General features: G+C 34.8%; 1 protein-coding gene across 1 annotated transcript in view; it reads right to left on the bottom strand.

Annotated features, from left to right (window-relative positions):
* Positions 1-1,784: 1,784 nt before the first annotated feature.
* LOC130049716 (neurogenic locus notch homolog protein 1-like) overlaps positions 1,785-18,322 on the bottom strand; it is a 60,858-nt gene continuing 44,320 nt past the window's right edge. The window contains exons 11-20 of the mRNA XM_056147661.1: positions 16,060-16,186; positions 14,721-14,907; positions 12,294-12,431; positions 10,467-10,607; positions 8,516-8,653; positions 7,908-8,048; positions 6,416-6,544; positions 5,678-5,696; positions 5,537-5,577; positions 1,785-3,600 (exon numbers count right to left, since the gene is read on the bottom strand). Of these exons, the coding sequence (XP_056003636.1) occupies positions 3,467-3,600; positions 5,537-5,577; positions 5,678-5,696; positions 6,416-6,544; positions 7,908-8,048; positions 8,516-8,653; positions 10,467-10,607; positions 12,294-12,431; positions 14,721-14,907; positions 16,060-16,186 (1,195 nt within the window). The 3' untranslated portion in view covers positions 1,785-3,466. The remainder of the gene's footprint in view (positions 3,601-5,536; positions 5,578-5,677; positions 5,697-6,415; positions 6,545-7,907; positions 8,049-8,515; positions 8,654-10,466; positions 10,608-12,293; positions 12,432-14,720; positions 14,908-16,059; positions 16,187-18,322) is intronic.

The raw sequence follows: 18,322 nt of genomic DNA, 5'->3' as shown, positions 1-18,322 counted from the left end.
CTGGCACTGGGTGTTACACGTGTTTTTATCGAATCATTTTTGGATAACACCCCTCCCCCATCTACATCACTGGATCCTATAATTAATTTGTGTAACTAGCAAAGAAGCCACAGTGTGATTTTGCTAAGTCGTTGTATCCTAAGTGCCTAAGGGGGGTGAAGAAGAACAAGGTACGGTTTAGCCAAAATCTGCCCTGACATGAACATTCACAAAAATATTAAATCTGGTATTTGAGAATGTGACATAATGAAAATGACCATTGTTATTCTTAATCTACCATAGCAGCTGTTATATATTCAACGGGATATTCTATATTAAACTATCGACGTCACCAACTTTGACGTACATCTGCAATATTCGAGAATTCTCCCAAGGGATGTTCTTGGTAGGAAAATAAAAACTGTATCACGCATAGAATTATTCATTTTTAATAAATTTGAAATTATTGGTTCTTGTACTGATTTGAATGGGTATTAAATGTAAATTGAAACCACATCAGATATGCCGCGCAGGACAAGAACTGCAGGTATTCGCAGAAAGCTTTTCTATTCCAGAAATATAATGGCCCGAACACGAAATTAAAGAAGTATTGATACACTGGTAACAGCGATTTCTTATTTATGTCTCCAAATCTCTTTATTGTGGCGGATTCTAAGAAAAAAAATGTTTATATTTATTAGAGTCCTGCGTGCATTTGAGAGAAAACAAGATGACGATACCAAAGGTAGCTCACACTCAAATCACATAATTTCATACACAGTTTGTGTAATAACCAATGTAGTATTTCACGAACCGGAACACAATGGAATTCATCGGTATTTGTTTTAATAGGCATACGCAATATTCCATGAAATTTGATGATAAAACATCATAAATGTAGACTCTCGATAGCATACGCTTGGCATTTGGAGCAAAATGTCATGTTATAGGTATGCTCAGGAAAAAAAACCGCAGTTTTTTTTTCCTGAGAAACTAGAAATACAATTTCAGAGGGGGGATAATCATGAAACGGTCGCGGAAATCAGTGGTATAACATTCGCTCCGTAACCGGGACGTAGTGAGTTTGAACCCAATGCCGAAAGCTATTCAAATAAAGCACGTACTCAATATACCAAATCCTCAAAACATCACTTCATTCATCGTTTAAACTTAATTTTTCACTACTGTATACCGTTTCGACTGCCTACCATATGAGAGAGAGAGAGAGAGAGAGAGAGAGAGAGAGAGAGAGAGAGAGAGAGAGAGAGAGAGAGAGAGAGGAGGGTGTCAACAAATCGAACTTCTTTACCATTATATAGAAAGAAAGCGCATTGTCAATAACACTGACGGGGCTGATAGTACTTCCATTTTAAAACATACAACGGGTAGGTAGTTGTTATTAGAGAATTTTAATCATAAAGAAAATTACCGGAAGTGAAGGGGGCTATGAAACCAGCTGGTAAGCAATATATATATTTTTAATCGTGAAATATCTCTCATGGGGTACGAAAAGGGGTGGATTGAATTACAAGCCTTGTTATATATCATAAATCAGTGAGATATGGCGTTGTTTAAAACGTGGATAAATTAGTGTTATCTGGTGTTTAAGCTTCCTAAAACATATAATTTGTGAATTTAAAAAAGAGACAACTTAGATCGGAGAGAAATAGTTATTCGTTGTTGGAATTCCCTCCATTGCAGCTGCATTGTAGCACTCTCGGGCGATAACATATACAATGTACGCTAGTATGTTTGCAGCTAACGCGCATACCTGGGCACTATAGTGTGACATTCTGGGATTTAAATTGAAGAATAACCTCGAATTTTATTTTACAGTTAAATTTCTGATGATGAAATTTGTTTACACAAGTAATAAAAATGTGTAAAAACAATTGTTAAAACAAATATGGTGAATGATACAATGCTACAACACGCAATCAGTAGACAAGAATGGTACAATGTTACAACACAAAATCAGTATACAATAATGTTACAATGCTACAACACACAATCAGTAGACAAGAATGGTACAATGTATCACTAGACACGTATCGTCCTTTTTGAAATGTTGAGGGGAGGGGTGGTACGTAAAAAATTATATTCGCGGATTACAATTGTATACTTTCTTAAAAATTTCACACGTCCACTAAATATCATTGATGTACGTACGCGCCTTGGGTGAAATTGGTCTAAGTAAAACATTGTCGTCTACTGTTGATATCACATGTTGTTTTATATTTAATGAAATGTATGCACATAGTTAATATAATGCTTAAATTTTCAACGAATACATTGTTTGTGAAATTATTCATTCATCATCAGATAAAATATTTAAATGTTGATTATCCTGTGTGTAACATGAATTCTCATGGAGCTTTGGTAGGTCTTATATATACACCGTTATCTTTACACTGGCAATAACAACACATATGAAATCCGGTATGTAAGATTGACTTAAATACATCCGGAATTTTTTCATTTTTTTATTATTATGTTTCCAATAAATGTTAAACCCTTTAAATAAATATCCGATCAGCATATATTTTTTGAAAATACATGTACTACCCCAATGATTCCCGTTACCTCTTCAACTGCCAAGAAGTGGGAATTTCATCACTCGAAATTACGTCATGATGACAATTCTGTAAACATCTTCCAATTGACATTTTAACCCTTCTTCCGTCGTCGTCTGGGATGAAATTAAGAGGAATTGTCAGTTTCTTCGTAAATTTTCAAGCCATACAAAAAGTCTTCCGGACGACGACGAAATATTTGTTAAATTTCACTGGTTTATCCATAGAAAACCATCAGAAAACATCACAAATAGCTTCATGACCCTTACTTTATTTAATTATGTACTACGCATACGCATGTATTAGTTGATTTTCATATGTGTTTGAGAATAAGTACCTGTATGAGTTTTTCTTTTAAAAATTAAAGAAGAAAATATCTGCAACGCAAACTAATTTTTCCTCATAAAAGCTTGGCAGAATTTCGCCAAAACCGCAAGTACTTCTTTGATCCAATAAATTAATGAAAATAACATTGATAGATTCCAATACATACAATTACAATTTATCATGTTTTCCCGTGAGTTTTCAGTTAATCACGGTCATTTTGTCATGTAATATAATCGCTAGGGCGCCAATGATATTATAACAATATATATACATTCAAAATATATAAAGACAGGTTCACACCGTTCATGTAAGATATCAGTAATTATTCAACAGTTTTATCCCACGTACTCTCTTCATATGTTCACAAATCATTGAGACATTAGATTGCACACACTCATCAACGGTCAGTGTTGTGGACAACGAAATGAAATGCATTGGACGTTCGACGTCAAAAATGTAATGCATTATATGTGAAGGTTCATTATGGAAAACTAAATACGGTGGAAATAAATGCAGTAAAAATAATATATATCTTCGTCTTAGACTTTTCCGGCTATACGTTCTATGTGAAAGTTCATCATAGAAAACTAAGTACGGTGGAAATAACTGCAGTACAAATAACTCGTCTTAGACTTTCCCGGTAGATTCGGTATAATGGTGAAGTTCCTCATACGTGTTCGGTTTGTCACAGTCTCCCAGTTCTGCATACGGGGATTCAACCCTGTTATTGAGAAATACACGTGATACAAATTTCAGTTTCATTTCAAATTTTCTGAAAATTACCGATTCCATCCTTATGTTCATTAATTTAAGTAATAAAATAATTTGTTTGATATAATGTGTCCTCTACCATAGTGTCAATATATTACTATAATGTTGGATAGTGAATACTATAAGGTAGTCTTGCTTATAAACCACCTCAATATTAAGCTCATTCCCTAAACAATTCAACACATACATACCGATTTGAACCGCTTGGTATATCTGAGAATGAAATAAAACAATTTGACCCGAGTTTTAATGCGAGATGTTGATTTATAAAAGAAATTGCAGAAAACAAACGTAACAGCATAGGTAACTGACACTGCATTACATCTCAAATTCAAATGCATGCAGTAAACGTGGTATCAAAGTGACATTTTCGGCGTTTACAATTCTCAGAAATCACAACAGCTTATACTACAGGTGACTGGATACAATAATCAAAGTTCACTTGTCCGTGAAAGCATATTTAAAAGGTTTTTCTGGAAACTGACACGCCGATCATTATGTTCCATTACACAATATTTTAACCGTATGAGACGCATGCTTCATAGTCGTGATTTTGGGTGAGACACAAAATCTTAAGTACAATTTTTACTTTGACCAAATAAGCAAGTAATTTATTTTCATCTGTAGCAAATTATTCAATGATTTAAAAAGCGAAAGTAGAATTAGCATGTGGTATCAAGTTTTAAAATGTGATCTACCCTAACTCATATAAATTAAGAAACATGAATGTCCGCCTCATTAGATGAAAAAAAACTGCAGATTGGTTGACGTTACTGTTTACCACAGTTTTGTGACACGTGTCAGAGATATGGTCAATCGTACAAGTGATTATAAGCAAGTATCCCATATGTTTAATAATTTACAATACAAGGGGTCAAGTGCTCCTTCCATAAAAATTACATTTGTGCAATTTACATATCGCTGATATATTACACAAGACATATATAATTTACATGATAAGGACTAAATGTCGAAATAACATATGCCACTCCATGTTATCCAAATCAAAATTTAAAGAACTAACAACCATAGGACCATGACTTCACTTTGAAAGTTTCCAGAATTCAGAAGTATCTTTTTTTTTCTTTTTTGAGTTTACTAGGAAAATGGAAATTAAAAACAGAAACCAATGAAAATTCCATCTCTTATCAGTGAAAACGAATTTGCAGTCCTCTCTTGTTAATGTTTTTATGAAAGTCCCGAGATCCTAACGGTATTTTTTCAAAGACAAAGTGTAGTACACATTCCCCTCCCCAAACTTTTAAATAAATGCATATTTTATTTCAGACTACCAGCAAAATGTACGAAGATATGTATGTTAATCTATATGCCTTTCAAGAAAAGTCAGAAATCAATGTTAATTTTAATTCGTTTTCAAAATCATGAGTATTTTATAGGAAGAAAATATATTTCAGAGTGTTATGCATATCTACAAATTCAATGTGTATGTGTACTCTGTTTTATTTGCACTGCGTATTTCACAAAGCAATGCATAATAGAGCAACTCTTCCCCCTTATCTGGAGCTCGGAAAGTAAATAAACAATCCACATATGAATAAAATGTAGCACGATTTGACGGTGAGTAACGTTGTGTAAGAATATATTATGTCAAGTGCTGAATTTGTGCAAATGTGGTTCTCCATTGTTTACAGCATCCCGTCACTCCACTTTCAGATCAAGCATCGTTTGAGATAACACGTTGTAAAACAGAGTAAACAGAAAACAACGAAATATTAGTTTCATTATTGAACATGAAATATTTAGAATGTTAATGATATGCACGTGTAACAATTCATCAACAATAATCGCCTACAAGCTGGAATGCATTAAGATAAAGTTTGCAAATCTTTAAAACTATCACCTTCGTGACAAAAAGATACTTTTACCTGAATTGTGAGCACTCCTTGTTTCACTTCTACAGTTTTCTCTGAAATCAATAAAATATACCTTGTAATGTATCCGATTAATTAACAACTTTTTAAACGTGTCTTACAGAAATGAAGTATACAATCAAATGTGATAGTTACCCTTTCTTTGCGTATTCTGCTGAAATAACAATATCATAAACATGTATTAAACAATTGTCTATAAGATATATATTTCATGGATACTGACGTTAAGGGTACACAAAATTTATAATGTGAGGATATTTTGGAGCTAATATACACAGGTAGTGTATCTTACAATATGACATTTGTATTTTTTTCAATATTGTTGATGTTGCTGTTTCTGTTTCTTAATTGATTTGATATACGTGAGCATCATCTGCGTATGATCAATTTCAAACTGAAGCAGACTACTGACAAATAACTTGATGCTTCAGAGATTTAAGTATCGTTTAAAGTAAACATTTCATAAATTATTTTGCACTTATAATGATCTAGTTTGCAGGTACAACCTGTCAATAATTAAAAAAGTTATCTGTTATGTTTCATAACAAATTATATGTCATTCTGTAACTGAGTTTGATTGACGAGATAAAAGGCTGACAGCGGGTATGACCGGTCAACAAAGGCTGCTTACTCTTCGTAGACACCAAATCCACCCAGAGTTCCGTGTTTGCTATCCCTTTAATTTTGTATTCTCCATGTGATTTGTGAGATGGATTACTGTTCGTGATCTTCACTTTATGTTTGAAATTAATTTTCGCTTTTTATGTGTTTGTTTTAAGTGCTCAATATTAAGGAAAATCTGTGAAGGAAAGACAATCGACATTTTTATTATTGTTTCCTGTAATGTACATACATCTAACTTTTTATACTTACTCTGATTTCTCTTCCACATCAGGAAGTTGATGATACTTTCAATAAGCACTATAAAAATAGATACTACAATACTTATGATGGTGGCGGTGTTGTCATCTGTACAACTTGTAATGCGGGATGATAACTCTTCTGTAAATAAAAGTAATAAACTATTTCAGCAATAATAAATGATAAGACGCAATATTTAGAAGTATTAAAAGTTGCTGTACTTTGGTATTTATTGAAATAATTTATTTCAAACTATAGGGGAAAATAATACCTCTAAAACAAAACCGTACTAAAACAAATTAAGGCATCAATGTATCGAGGACGCATTATTTATATACAATGCTCACTTGCATTCATATGTCGTTTAAATGTATCCCAGTAAGTGAACCCGAAATCATAGAAACCACAGAGTATTTCATATCTGCTTTACGTACAATATTCTATTAAAGTGCATTTTTGCCACTGCGTTGTGGTGTTGTCGTAGATACCAATATGATTTGGAATCTAGCAGAACTCAACCATTTACCTTATTTAGGTAGACGATAGTACTGGTTTACAATATCTAGAATGTATGCATGATCAATGTTCATGTTGCACATTAATTGTAGACAAGATATGGAGTCTGTGAATATAGTAAAATATCATTATACATTTTCAATGTATTCAAAGGCAGGCTGTGTGGTCTTTGCTTTGGTGGTATAAATTCTTACTTCATTCGGACGTCATGCAGAGAAAACGTCGTTTGTGATTACTGCAGCAGCAGCGGCTATATTTTGGTCATTTGTATCATTTGTATAAATATCAATTGAAGAATATTTGGATTGTTTTATTCACAATAGTTTTTTTTTAAACAACGACGTTTGTTTAAGATCTTTATTTTTAGTTTCAGAATTTGGTGCATGTATTTTTGGTTTAGTAATTTACATGGTGGCATTGCAGAACATAATGAGGGTTTTACGGTGTTCAAAGGCAAGTTAGAATCATGTATATGCTTTAACTTGTAGACCGATTCATTTTATACACTTCTTGTTTTTCTTATAGGAAAGGTGAAGATAACGAACACTGATCAATCTTACAAATCTTCAAACTATGGATGGAAAACGCAGATAGATACAGTGTTATCAGTGTTAGCTTTTAATTCAACATTGTATTGTAAGATAAGTGTTATTCAACATAGATCGAGAAGTGGTTCGTTTGTCTGAATATAGAAATTATCTATAAAGATGGCTGATCATATTGTGTTTAAATGTAAAACATTCAAAAACATAGACTTATAGGTGCGGGTAGTAATTTACCAAAGTTGAAATTTTCATGATCCCTGGTTTCAGGGTGGAACTAAATCATCATAATAGCTATCCCTTTTATCATTTAAAAAAAACAACCAAAAAAAAACAAAAAAAACAAAAAAAAACAACAACTTGGATTTTGCTCATATTGTAGAACAGATGGCCGTCACTTATCAAACAATTAAGACGGAAAGATAGATAATTCTTTATTTTGTTACCTGTACCACAGAGAGGCCCGATAAACCCCTCCTCACATCCTCCATCACATATCCCGGTGGTCTGATCACAACTACCATTTCTACCACAGTACACGGTACAGCTGTTCTCACAATTGATACCGAAATACCCACTGGGACAGTCTGGTGAATCATTATTTTGTTTACGTTAAAGCGTTATAACATTATAATTATCAAAGTTATAAAGTATCAAAGACGACTAAAGGTGTTAGTATATTCATACATGTATGTATTTTGCCGTTTCTATATTTTGTTCACATGGCAAAGCATTTACTCATAACAAAACATGAAATACCTCGTGTTCTGTCATCATTGTTTTGCAAATATACATGAATAAATAGCTTAGATGAAAATAATTTTAAAATGTACAGTACCTCAATTTTTGTGCATAAACACTCTTGTTATTCACTTTGTCACTGTGTTTACTCGCAAGGTGTTAAATTTTGTGACGGCTACTTCGATGAACAAGTAACTGTACTTCATGATTTATACATATCTATTATATACCAATTGCATGTAGTCTTACAATATCTATTATATACCAATTACATGCAGTCTTACAATAAATACATAATAAATATAAAACTCACTCTCCTTGCAATGTCCTCCCTGGTATCCTGAAGAACAGCCAATCAAACACGTGCCGTTAACATGATGACACTGTTTGTTGTTTAGACAGGAACCACATTTCTGTGTGCAGCCTGCGCCGTACATGCCACCGTCACATTCTGGAAGAAACCAATAGCATCGTGTATACCAGAAGAATACTGCCCCAAAGTATATTTTGCATGAAGAAAACATTATGAAGGTAATTCATTTCAAAATCTAGATAAAATAATTTCCCAAAAATATACTGTCAAAACGGCATCAAATTATCATATTTTGTAGCAATATTCCATTATCACCTGAATATGGTGTTTATGTATCTTAACTTATTTCATACGCACATAATTGCTCTACGTATGGTCAGTTTTTAAGTCGAGGCAAGCTTCTGATATATGAATTGAAGCTACACTTGTTTTCAACAGTCTCGTTTAAAGTCTGCATTTTGCAAATCGTATTGTCAGGATATAGGGTTCACGGCGGATGAGACCGGTCAACAGGTGATGCTTACTCCTTCTATGCACCTGATCCCACCTCTGGTGTGTCCAGGGGTCCGTGTTTGCCCAACTATCTATTTTGAATTGCTTACAGGAGTTATGAGATTGATCACTGTTCGTTATCTTCACCTTACGTTATAACAGTCCTATTTACCAACACAACTTGCTAATGAGTAAAATGTTATATGACATGTTTCATATCACTTGAGACTGTTCCCTTGTACCCTGATTTGATTATTTTATCACCGCCACCAGCGAAAAGATTGTGTTTTCCCCTCCTAGTCATCTTATCCGCCATATTTTGAATATGAAACAAACGATAATATTTAGAAGCGGTTTCCCAAAATAAACATATGAAAAATTCAGTCCTCCTTTCACGATGTCTTTGTGAGATCATTATCATGATTTAAACACATCTGAGTCCCAACTATAAACTGATGTTGAAAAGGAGAAAATATTTTATCTAGTTCCATTTTGTTTTTCACTATTCCAATATTAGTTCTTTTCTAATAGGTACACGAACGAAAGATAACATTGGTTATATAACTTGAAATTTCTGATAATTATTAATTACCCCGCCATTGTAGAGAGTTGAAAAGCTGCAGATAGCAATGTTCAATCTCAAATGCTACAGAAATTGGAGAATCGAAAATAGGGTAATACTGATCCCTGGAAATGCCAAGGGATGTAACATTTAAAGTGGATGGAATTGAATTTCTTTCCATGCAACGATACATTGTGCAAAGTTTAATTTGAATGTCCCAGTCGTTCCTGCTTGACATATAGCATTGGTTTCTCTTGGGTGATATTTTGTCAATTTTGTACACCTTAAAAAAAGATATCATCTTTCGACTGAAAAGATGTAAGTTCCCTTTACCAGAGGGTGCTTCATATTAAATTCCATTGTTATTGACCTAGTGCTTCTTGAGAAAAAAATCAGGTGTAAGATACTGTTATTTCGCTTTGTAAGATGGTCTGGTCTTAAGTCCCTTTACTCACATTTTAGTTATCCCATACTTGATTGCAATTGTGTAAGCATTTTTGTAACTATGTTTATTATTCGAAATATTACCGACGTCGAAAATAAATTACGAATGCTAATGTGAGATTTAAGTGGACTAATAACAAGGTTATTTTCTTAAACATTATGAAAATAATGTAGCATTCGCATTTTTTGCTAAGGAACTTTGCAAACATGTACAGGGCGTTTTTTTTTTTTTTACTCTTTAAACAGCACACGTACAGTAGAAGCCAGGAAATATACCATGCATTGAATTAGAATTAACTTTAAAATCATAAGATAGGTCTGATATTTTTTTTAAACATATCATCATCGTTATTCTGCATTATGCATAATGTTGTCCTAAATAAAACATATTTTAAACTAGGATTTTAAACCAGTTTGGTTTTTAAAACTAGATTCATTCTGACATACAGTTACCTCGCTGACATGTTGGCATCTTCCATCCCGGTTTACAGCCCCCGTCACATTCCCCAGTAAATCTGCTACAACGGTTTGTCACTTCACAGTTCTCACTGCATCTATGTCCGCAGTTCTTTCCATAAAAACCAGTTTGGCATGCTATTTCAGGCGAAAAGTAAATTGTATAGAAACGTACTTCTCCATCAAACATTTTAACATTAGGAAGGGTATCATAAAAGTGTCATTGCCATCAAAAGATGGAAATAGCGAAGAGTGAGCAATCTCATAAACATTCTTTAAAAACACAGCGTTTTTATAGCTGGACACGCACGGCCCCCTGGAAATACCAGATGTTTGTGTAATATGCCTAAGAGGAGCAATTATCCCCGTTTGACCGGTCACACCTACCGTGAACATTATATTGATCAGATGAACGGAGTAATCCGTAGTCAAAACAAGTATTGTGAGTAAAGGACGGACTAACAATTGGTATGTAATGATACAAAGAACATTGACTTAAACGACAGGTGGTATTTGCAAATACATGCACATTATGCATTACATGGTTTAATTCTTACGCAATTAGTAAAATGTACTATAATTTTGTTGTGATATCCAATTTATTGACAAGAAAAATGTCAGACACCTATTGACTTAGCATAATACACTACGTGAATAGCACACAGAAAAAGTGCAACATTGTATACTATCACCTGATTATTTGGACAGGGCCAGTTAGTGTACAAACGATTTCGGTATAATGTTTTAACTTTAAATTTATAAAGACCAAACTGTACAGAACAGTCCCGTGTCATTCGATATCTGACACATTGGACAATTTTAGACTAATTACTTTGTATCATAGAACGTGTTCAATAAAAATACAAACTTTCTTGTTTCTCCATCCGTTTTTTACACATCAGTAACTATTAATAAATCATCACGAGAAATTGAAACAATGACGATTATAATTACGAAATATATTACAACCATTGAAAATGTTAGATGAATAATAATTATTTATTAATGATCGTAAATGGTGGGAGAAGGGATCTTTCATTGAATAAGAAGTATATAACTATTATTATTGTAAATCTCCATACAATAATGGACCTCGTCAAAATTATTAAAAGTATAATATTGAACACCGAGGCAATGTTATGCTGATCGTGGTGTTAACCAATCGCAACTTCTCGGGTTGGTTTGCCGCTTACCGGAAAGGTCCAGGAATATGCGATTGGTTGTAGACCTAACCATCTGTGATGTTACCTTATTATTTTTTTTTGGGGGGGGCTTCGTTTTGGTAGTTTCCATTAAGCAGATTGGAGACTAAAACCCCCGACTTGATATGAGTGATATTCCCGAGAAGGACATTCAACAATAACCAATCAATCAATCAATCAAAAGGAAGCCGGTCATTTTAACTTAATGTTGTTCATTCTTAATGCTACCATATCAATGATATGATCGGTGAATAAGACAACATATTTGCGTTTCATAACATACCTATAAAGACGTATTAAATCTGATAGCAATAGCGGTAGTTTAGTGTATTTGGAAAGGTGCATAGCTGCTTTAAGGTTTTTGAATTCAATCATGGATTCCAGACGCATCAGATGTTCGCATAACATAGGTATAAACCATTCCTTAGCAAAACGTTCGGTATCAAAAGGGAAAGTAATATGTCTTTCGGATATGACCTTGAAAACAGATACCAATGTCAAGAACATATCTGATATTTCTAAATGGTATAACACATGCTTATGAATACTGTACACCTTTGATTTATAAGAAATACTTTTCATGAACATTGTATTTCAAAGAAACAAGAAATGTTGAACTCACGTATCTGGCATTTCTCCCCATATACCCCTGCATTACATCCCCGAGGGCACGTGCCGTTTTGATAGTGACATGGCTCCCCATCGCTACAGTTCCCACATGATGACGAACATCCCAGCCCATACGCCTGTTTATCACACACTGAAAGTGTTAAAGGAGTTCATAATAATCACATGGTAAAAAGTATAAAAACGCTGAAGCTGACACATGTAAAACAAACGTTCAATAAAGTTAACATAATCCGCAATTGTCTTGTACGTAAGTAATTGTAAAATTTACGATTCCTTTGGTGATATCAATGGACTTTTGTAAATCAGCGTAATTAGATATGCGACCCCCCTCCGTAAAAAAATCCAGCAAATCTGAGACAACAAAATAGTACATGTAACAAGCGAACCTCAATTTAATAAAAAAGAAAATATCACCAAACGAAAAAAAAAAAACAACTCGGAATAATACCATCTAAGGAAAAACCCACTGTGGCGTCATAGTACTTTTGTGTTAAGTTGCTATGATCAATAAAAGCTACAGAAGACCGGTAACACGGTCGGAATATTTCAATTCAGTATTGTTTAGAGTTTCTTGATTCTTGTGGTGCTTATCGCTAGGTTCATATACCAATATCTGTCAAATACCAGTTGCATAAAGCACTTCTGACCCGAACTACTTTTGCTATCATCCCCGCTTCAATATCCCCTACTTTGCTTTCTTGTTGATCAATAGGATACACGAATTATCAGTCATTTTTTTTAATATCAACACAATTTATCGACTTTAGAATACAACCAATATACTAACTAATTTGTTTATTGGTTTATCAAACATACACCAATCACGAAAATGATCAGTTATACATGTATGGATCTGAAAAGCAATACTGTTTAGGCCTAACTATTTAAAAATAGTACCGGGACGTCTTACATAGAACAGTTGCGTGAGAATAATATGGCGTCCACTGACATAATGCATGGCGCATTTCATAGAAATATACACACTATCAACAAATACTCCGAAATTATTATTAGAAAAGTGGATAAAGAGATATGTCAACAATTATTGTCAACAAGGAACCATTCAGACCTGGTGGATCAAATATTGACTACCTAGCAACCCCACCAGCTGTAATAATAGGAAATATTACATAGACAATATCTTTCTCCTCTGCATCCATTGTAGACATAACGAATATGAACATATTTATCATGTCTACTCACTTTGTCTTGTAGAAAGTCCTATCACCCCCTCCAATGAGAAACCACGTGAAAGAGAATTTAAAAATATTGTAATTCCAATAACAAACAATTTTCACTAAAACCACTGTATTCTATAAATTAAAGTAGCAGAGTGGTTAGAGCATTGCACTCAAAATCACACGGCCTCTGGTCGGCGCGGGTTCGAATCCCGCTCGTTCCGGTAAGTGAGGAAGTTGCTGAGTTTACTTGCGGAAGGTCGGTGGTCTCTACCCAGTTACATTGTATCTGGGTTCTCTCTCCCACCAATAAAAACTAGGCACATCAGATAACTGAAAAAAAAAGTTGAGTGCGGCAGAAAACAAAAACCAGTCAATCATTAGCATATTTTGATTGATGGCATATGCATTGAAGAATTCAAACTCGTTTTCCCTGAAATTCAAACAATATTTTATAACACATTTTGAATTATAACTAAATCAACAGTGAAAGTAAAGTGTTGGAATTAATTTACGATCCAGTCATGAAAAAATGAAAACAAATTCTATGAATGTTCACTGCCTTACAGTTACAGTCAGATTATAGCCATGCTCATAGAGTCGTGTCGTCGCACCGAGTTACGGCGGAGAGAGGGAGGAAGGAGGGATTGCTGATAGCAACCATGTTCATTCATAATTTTGAAATGAAATCATCAATATATTTTTAGACCATATCTTGTTTATAAATTGATGACTCTAATTTCCCCATGTGCGATTAAAACTAGTCTATAAAAAAGGGTGATTCGAGTCATAGAATTGTTACATGCAGATCACCCATTATTCTATCACTATGAATAACTAAAATGTCAGCATCAAACATTAATTCAGGAAATTCCGATCTACTGAGGAAATGTTCAACCCATTGTAAATACTTTCTGCTAAAAAGTCGTCATCTATGACAGTGTGGAGTCGGACTGAAGACTGAACGTCTGAAGTATTTCTGGCGCACGACGCTGTGTAGAAATTGAATCAAACGTTGTTCCCGTTACGTATGATGAAAATGAACCCCTTGATTTTTTAAGCTTAATTTCTCAGGAGCCTACCCTAACCCCTGTTTGCACAACACACAAGAGGCCCACAACCCTTATCGGTCATCTGAATACTAGTGAAAAAGTATCAAACTTTCCATAGGCTATAAGATCTAGAAAAAATTCTGTTCTGAATATATAAGCTAAATTCTAATGTTCAGCAATACTATCAACCATGAACTTCCACTTCACATAGTTCATTATATGCGTCTCGTGAGTAGTAGCTAGGGTAGGTAACACCCGGTCTCCGTTCATTGTGGTATATAACATATCGTCCATGAACAGAACAGCTTATTGTCTGGTTCTCAACTGGTGCACGGTCCACAGTCTGTATCTCATGGAAACAAAGATGGCCATCATCCTTTGACGTAGTATGCAGTTCGCCCACGAGATAAACCATGGTATGATTCGATGATGCGAAAACAACATTAACAGAATTTGAGATCAACTTCGCAATAAAGCATTAAAAAGAGAACTATGACTGGTCCGCGTATAAAAAAGTTACAATAATATGACAAAACACGCAATGCAAGGTGAAGATAACGAACAGTGATCAATCTCATAACTCCTACAAGCAATACAAAATAGATAGTTGGGCAAACACGGACCCCTGGACACACCAGAGGTGGGATCAGGTGCCTTGGAGGAGTAAGCATCCCCTGTTGACCGGTCACACCCGCCGTGAGCCCCATATCCTGATCAGGTAAACGGAGTTATCCGCAGTCAAAATCAGTGTGCCAAAAACGGCTTAACAATCGGTATGAAACACGTCAGACAGCATTTGACCCAATGCGAGGTTGTATTGACGAACTAGATTGTTATAACGACCATAGAATTTGCGAAATGCTGACTTCAATCGAGACTGTTGAAATCCCTGTACCATCAACTTGTTTGTCAGTAGCTTACATCGATTTAAAAACTGACTATACGCAGAACAAGCTCTTGCATATCGAATCAATTGAGATATATAAACACCATATCAGGTGATAACGGAATATTGCTACATAAATGTGGGTTGACGATGGAGAAGCTGAAATCATCCATGAAATCATGGAAGCAATATAAAATTATTACGACTTACTACTTAGACGTTTCAAGTGAAAACATTAATAAGTTACATAGGACGTTAATGAAAAAGTAACGTTGGGGTGGTCTAGAGGTTAGAGCGTTTGCCCTGCATGCGGAAGGTCTGTGTTCGAATCACGGTCGCGACAGACTCGATCGTTAAAACAGGTAGTGACAGTTTCATCGCCAAACGCTCGGCATCATGTGTAAATGTCACGGGTCCTCGGAGATGGCACTGGAAGTGAATTTCCCGTCACAGTAGATGAACCCCCATTGCTTAGAGGCCGTAAGCGCCGAGCAATGATCTAAATTTGAAGTCCTTCACCGGTGTTGGTGACGTCTCCATATGAGTGAAACATTCTCAAGAGAAACGTTAAACAAGATACAATCATTCAAATGAAATGCCTCCAATACAAACTAGATGCTGTCATAAGACAGTAAAACCCACATCTAATTGTTTGCCTTTGAATATAGTCTCCATCCAAATGGCACATCCAGAGGGAATTTCCGAGGATTGGCCCTTCCCACCCCCATTCTGAGGGACATTTTTGTGGTTTTTCAATATGATGCTGCTACTATTTATAGGCAATTATTTTAATGTACAATTTATATAAAAGATTAACTGGCACTGGGTGTTACACGTGTTTTTATCGAATCATTTTTGGATAACACCCCTCCCCCATCTACATCACTGGATCCTATAATTAATTTGTGTAACTAGCAAAGAAGCCACAGTGTGATTTTGCTAAGTCGTTGTATCCTAAGTGCCTAAGGGGGGTGAAGAAGAACAAGGTACGGTTTAGCCAAAATCTGCCCTGACATGAACATTCACAAAAATATTAAATCTGGTATTTGAGAATGTGACATTATGAAAATGACCATTGTTATTCTTAATCTACCATAGCAGCTGTTATATATTCAACGGGATATTCTATATTAAACTATCGACGTCACCAACGTTGACGTACATCTGCAATATTCGAGAATTCTCCCAAGGGATGTTCTTGGTAGGAAAATAAAAACTGTATCACGCATAGAATTATTCATTTTTAATAAATTTGAAATTATTAGTTCTTGTACTGATTTGAATGGGTATTAAATGTAAATTGAAACCACATCAGATATGCCGCGCAGGACAAGAACTGCAGGTATTCGCAGAAAGCTTTTCTATTCCAGAAATATAATGGCCCGAACACGAAATTAAAGAAGTATTGATACACTGGTAACAGCGATTTCTTATTTATGTCTCCAAATCTCTTTATTGTGGCGGATTCTAAGAAAAAAAATGTTTATATTTATTAGAGTCCTGCGTGCATTTGAGAGAAAAAAAGATGACGATACCAAAGGTAGCTCACACTCAAATCACATAATTTCATACACAGTTTGTGTAATAACCAATGTAGTAATTCACGAACCGGAACACAATGGAATTCATCGGTATTTGTTTTAATAGGCATACGCAATATTCCATGAAATTTGATGATAAAACATCATAAATGTAGACTCTCGATAGCATACGCTTGGCATTTGGAGCAAAATGTCATGTTATAGGTATGCTCAGGAAAAAAAACCGCAGTTTTTTTTTTCTGAGAAACTAGAAATACAATTTCAGAGGGGGGATAATCATGAAACGGTCGCGGAAATCAGTGGTATAACATTCGCTCCGTAACCGGGACGTAGTGAGTTTGAACCCAATGCCGAAAGCTATTCAAATAAAGCACGTACTCAATATACCATATCCTCAAAACATCACTTCATTCATCGTTTAAACTTAATTTTTCACTACTGTATACCGTTTCGACTGCCTACCATATGAGAGAGAGAGAGAGAGAGAGAGAGAGAGAGAGAGAGAGAGAGAGAGAGAGAGAGAGAGAGAGAGAAGAGAGGAGGGTGTCAACAAATCGAACTTCTTTACCATTATATAGAAAGAAAGCGCATTGTCAATAACACTGACGGGGCTGATAGTACTTCCATTTTAAAACATACAACGGGTAGGTAGTTGTTATTAGAGAATTTTAATCATAAAGAATATTACCGGAAGTGAAGGGGGCTATGAAACCAGCTGGTAAGCAATATATATATTTTTAATCGTGAAATATCTCTCATGGGGTACGAAAAGGGGTGGATTGAATTACAAGCCTTGTTATATATCATAAATCAGTGAGATATGGCGTTGTTTAAAACGTGGATAAATTAGTGTTCTCTGGTGTTTAAGCTTCCTAAAACATATAATTTGTGAATTTAAAAAAGAGACAACTTAGATCGGAGAGAAATAGTTATTCGTTGTTGGAATTCCCTCCATTGCAGCTGCATTGTAGCACTCTCGGGCGATAACATATACAATGTACGCTAGTATGTTTGCAGCTAACGCGCATACCTGGGCACTATAGTGTGACATTCTGGGATTTAAATTGAAGAATAACCTCGAATTTTATTTTACAGTTAAATTTCTGATGATGAAATTTGTTTACACAAGTAATAAAAATGTGTAAAAACAATTGTTAAAACAAATATGGTGAATGATACAATGCTACAACACTCAATCAGTAGACAAGAATGGTACAATGTTACAACACAAAATCAGTATACAAGAATGTTACAATGCTACAACACACAATCAGTAGACAAGAATGGTACAATGTATCACTAGACACGTATCGTCCTTTTTGAAATGTTGAGGGGAGGGGTGGTACGTAAAAAATTATATTCGC

This window comes from Ostrea edulis, chromosome 8 (assembly GCF_947568905.1).
Source record: "Ostrea edulis chromosome 8, xbOstEdul1.1, whole genome shotgun sequence".
Lineage (NCBI taxonomy): Eukaryota > Metazoa > Mollusca > Bivalvia > Ostreida > Ostreidae > Ostrea > Ostrea edulis.
Note: the sequence above shows the minus strand (reverse complement) of the source record. Positions and strands in the feature narration are given on the sequence as shown.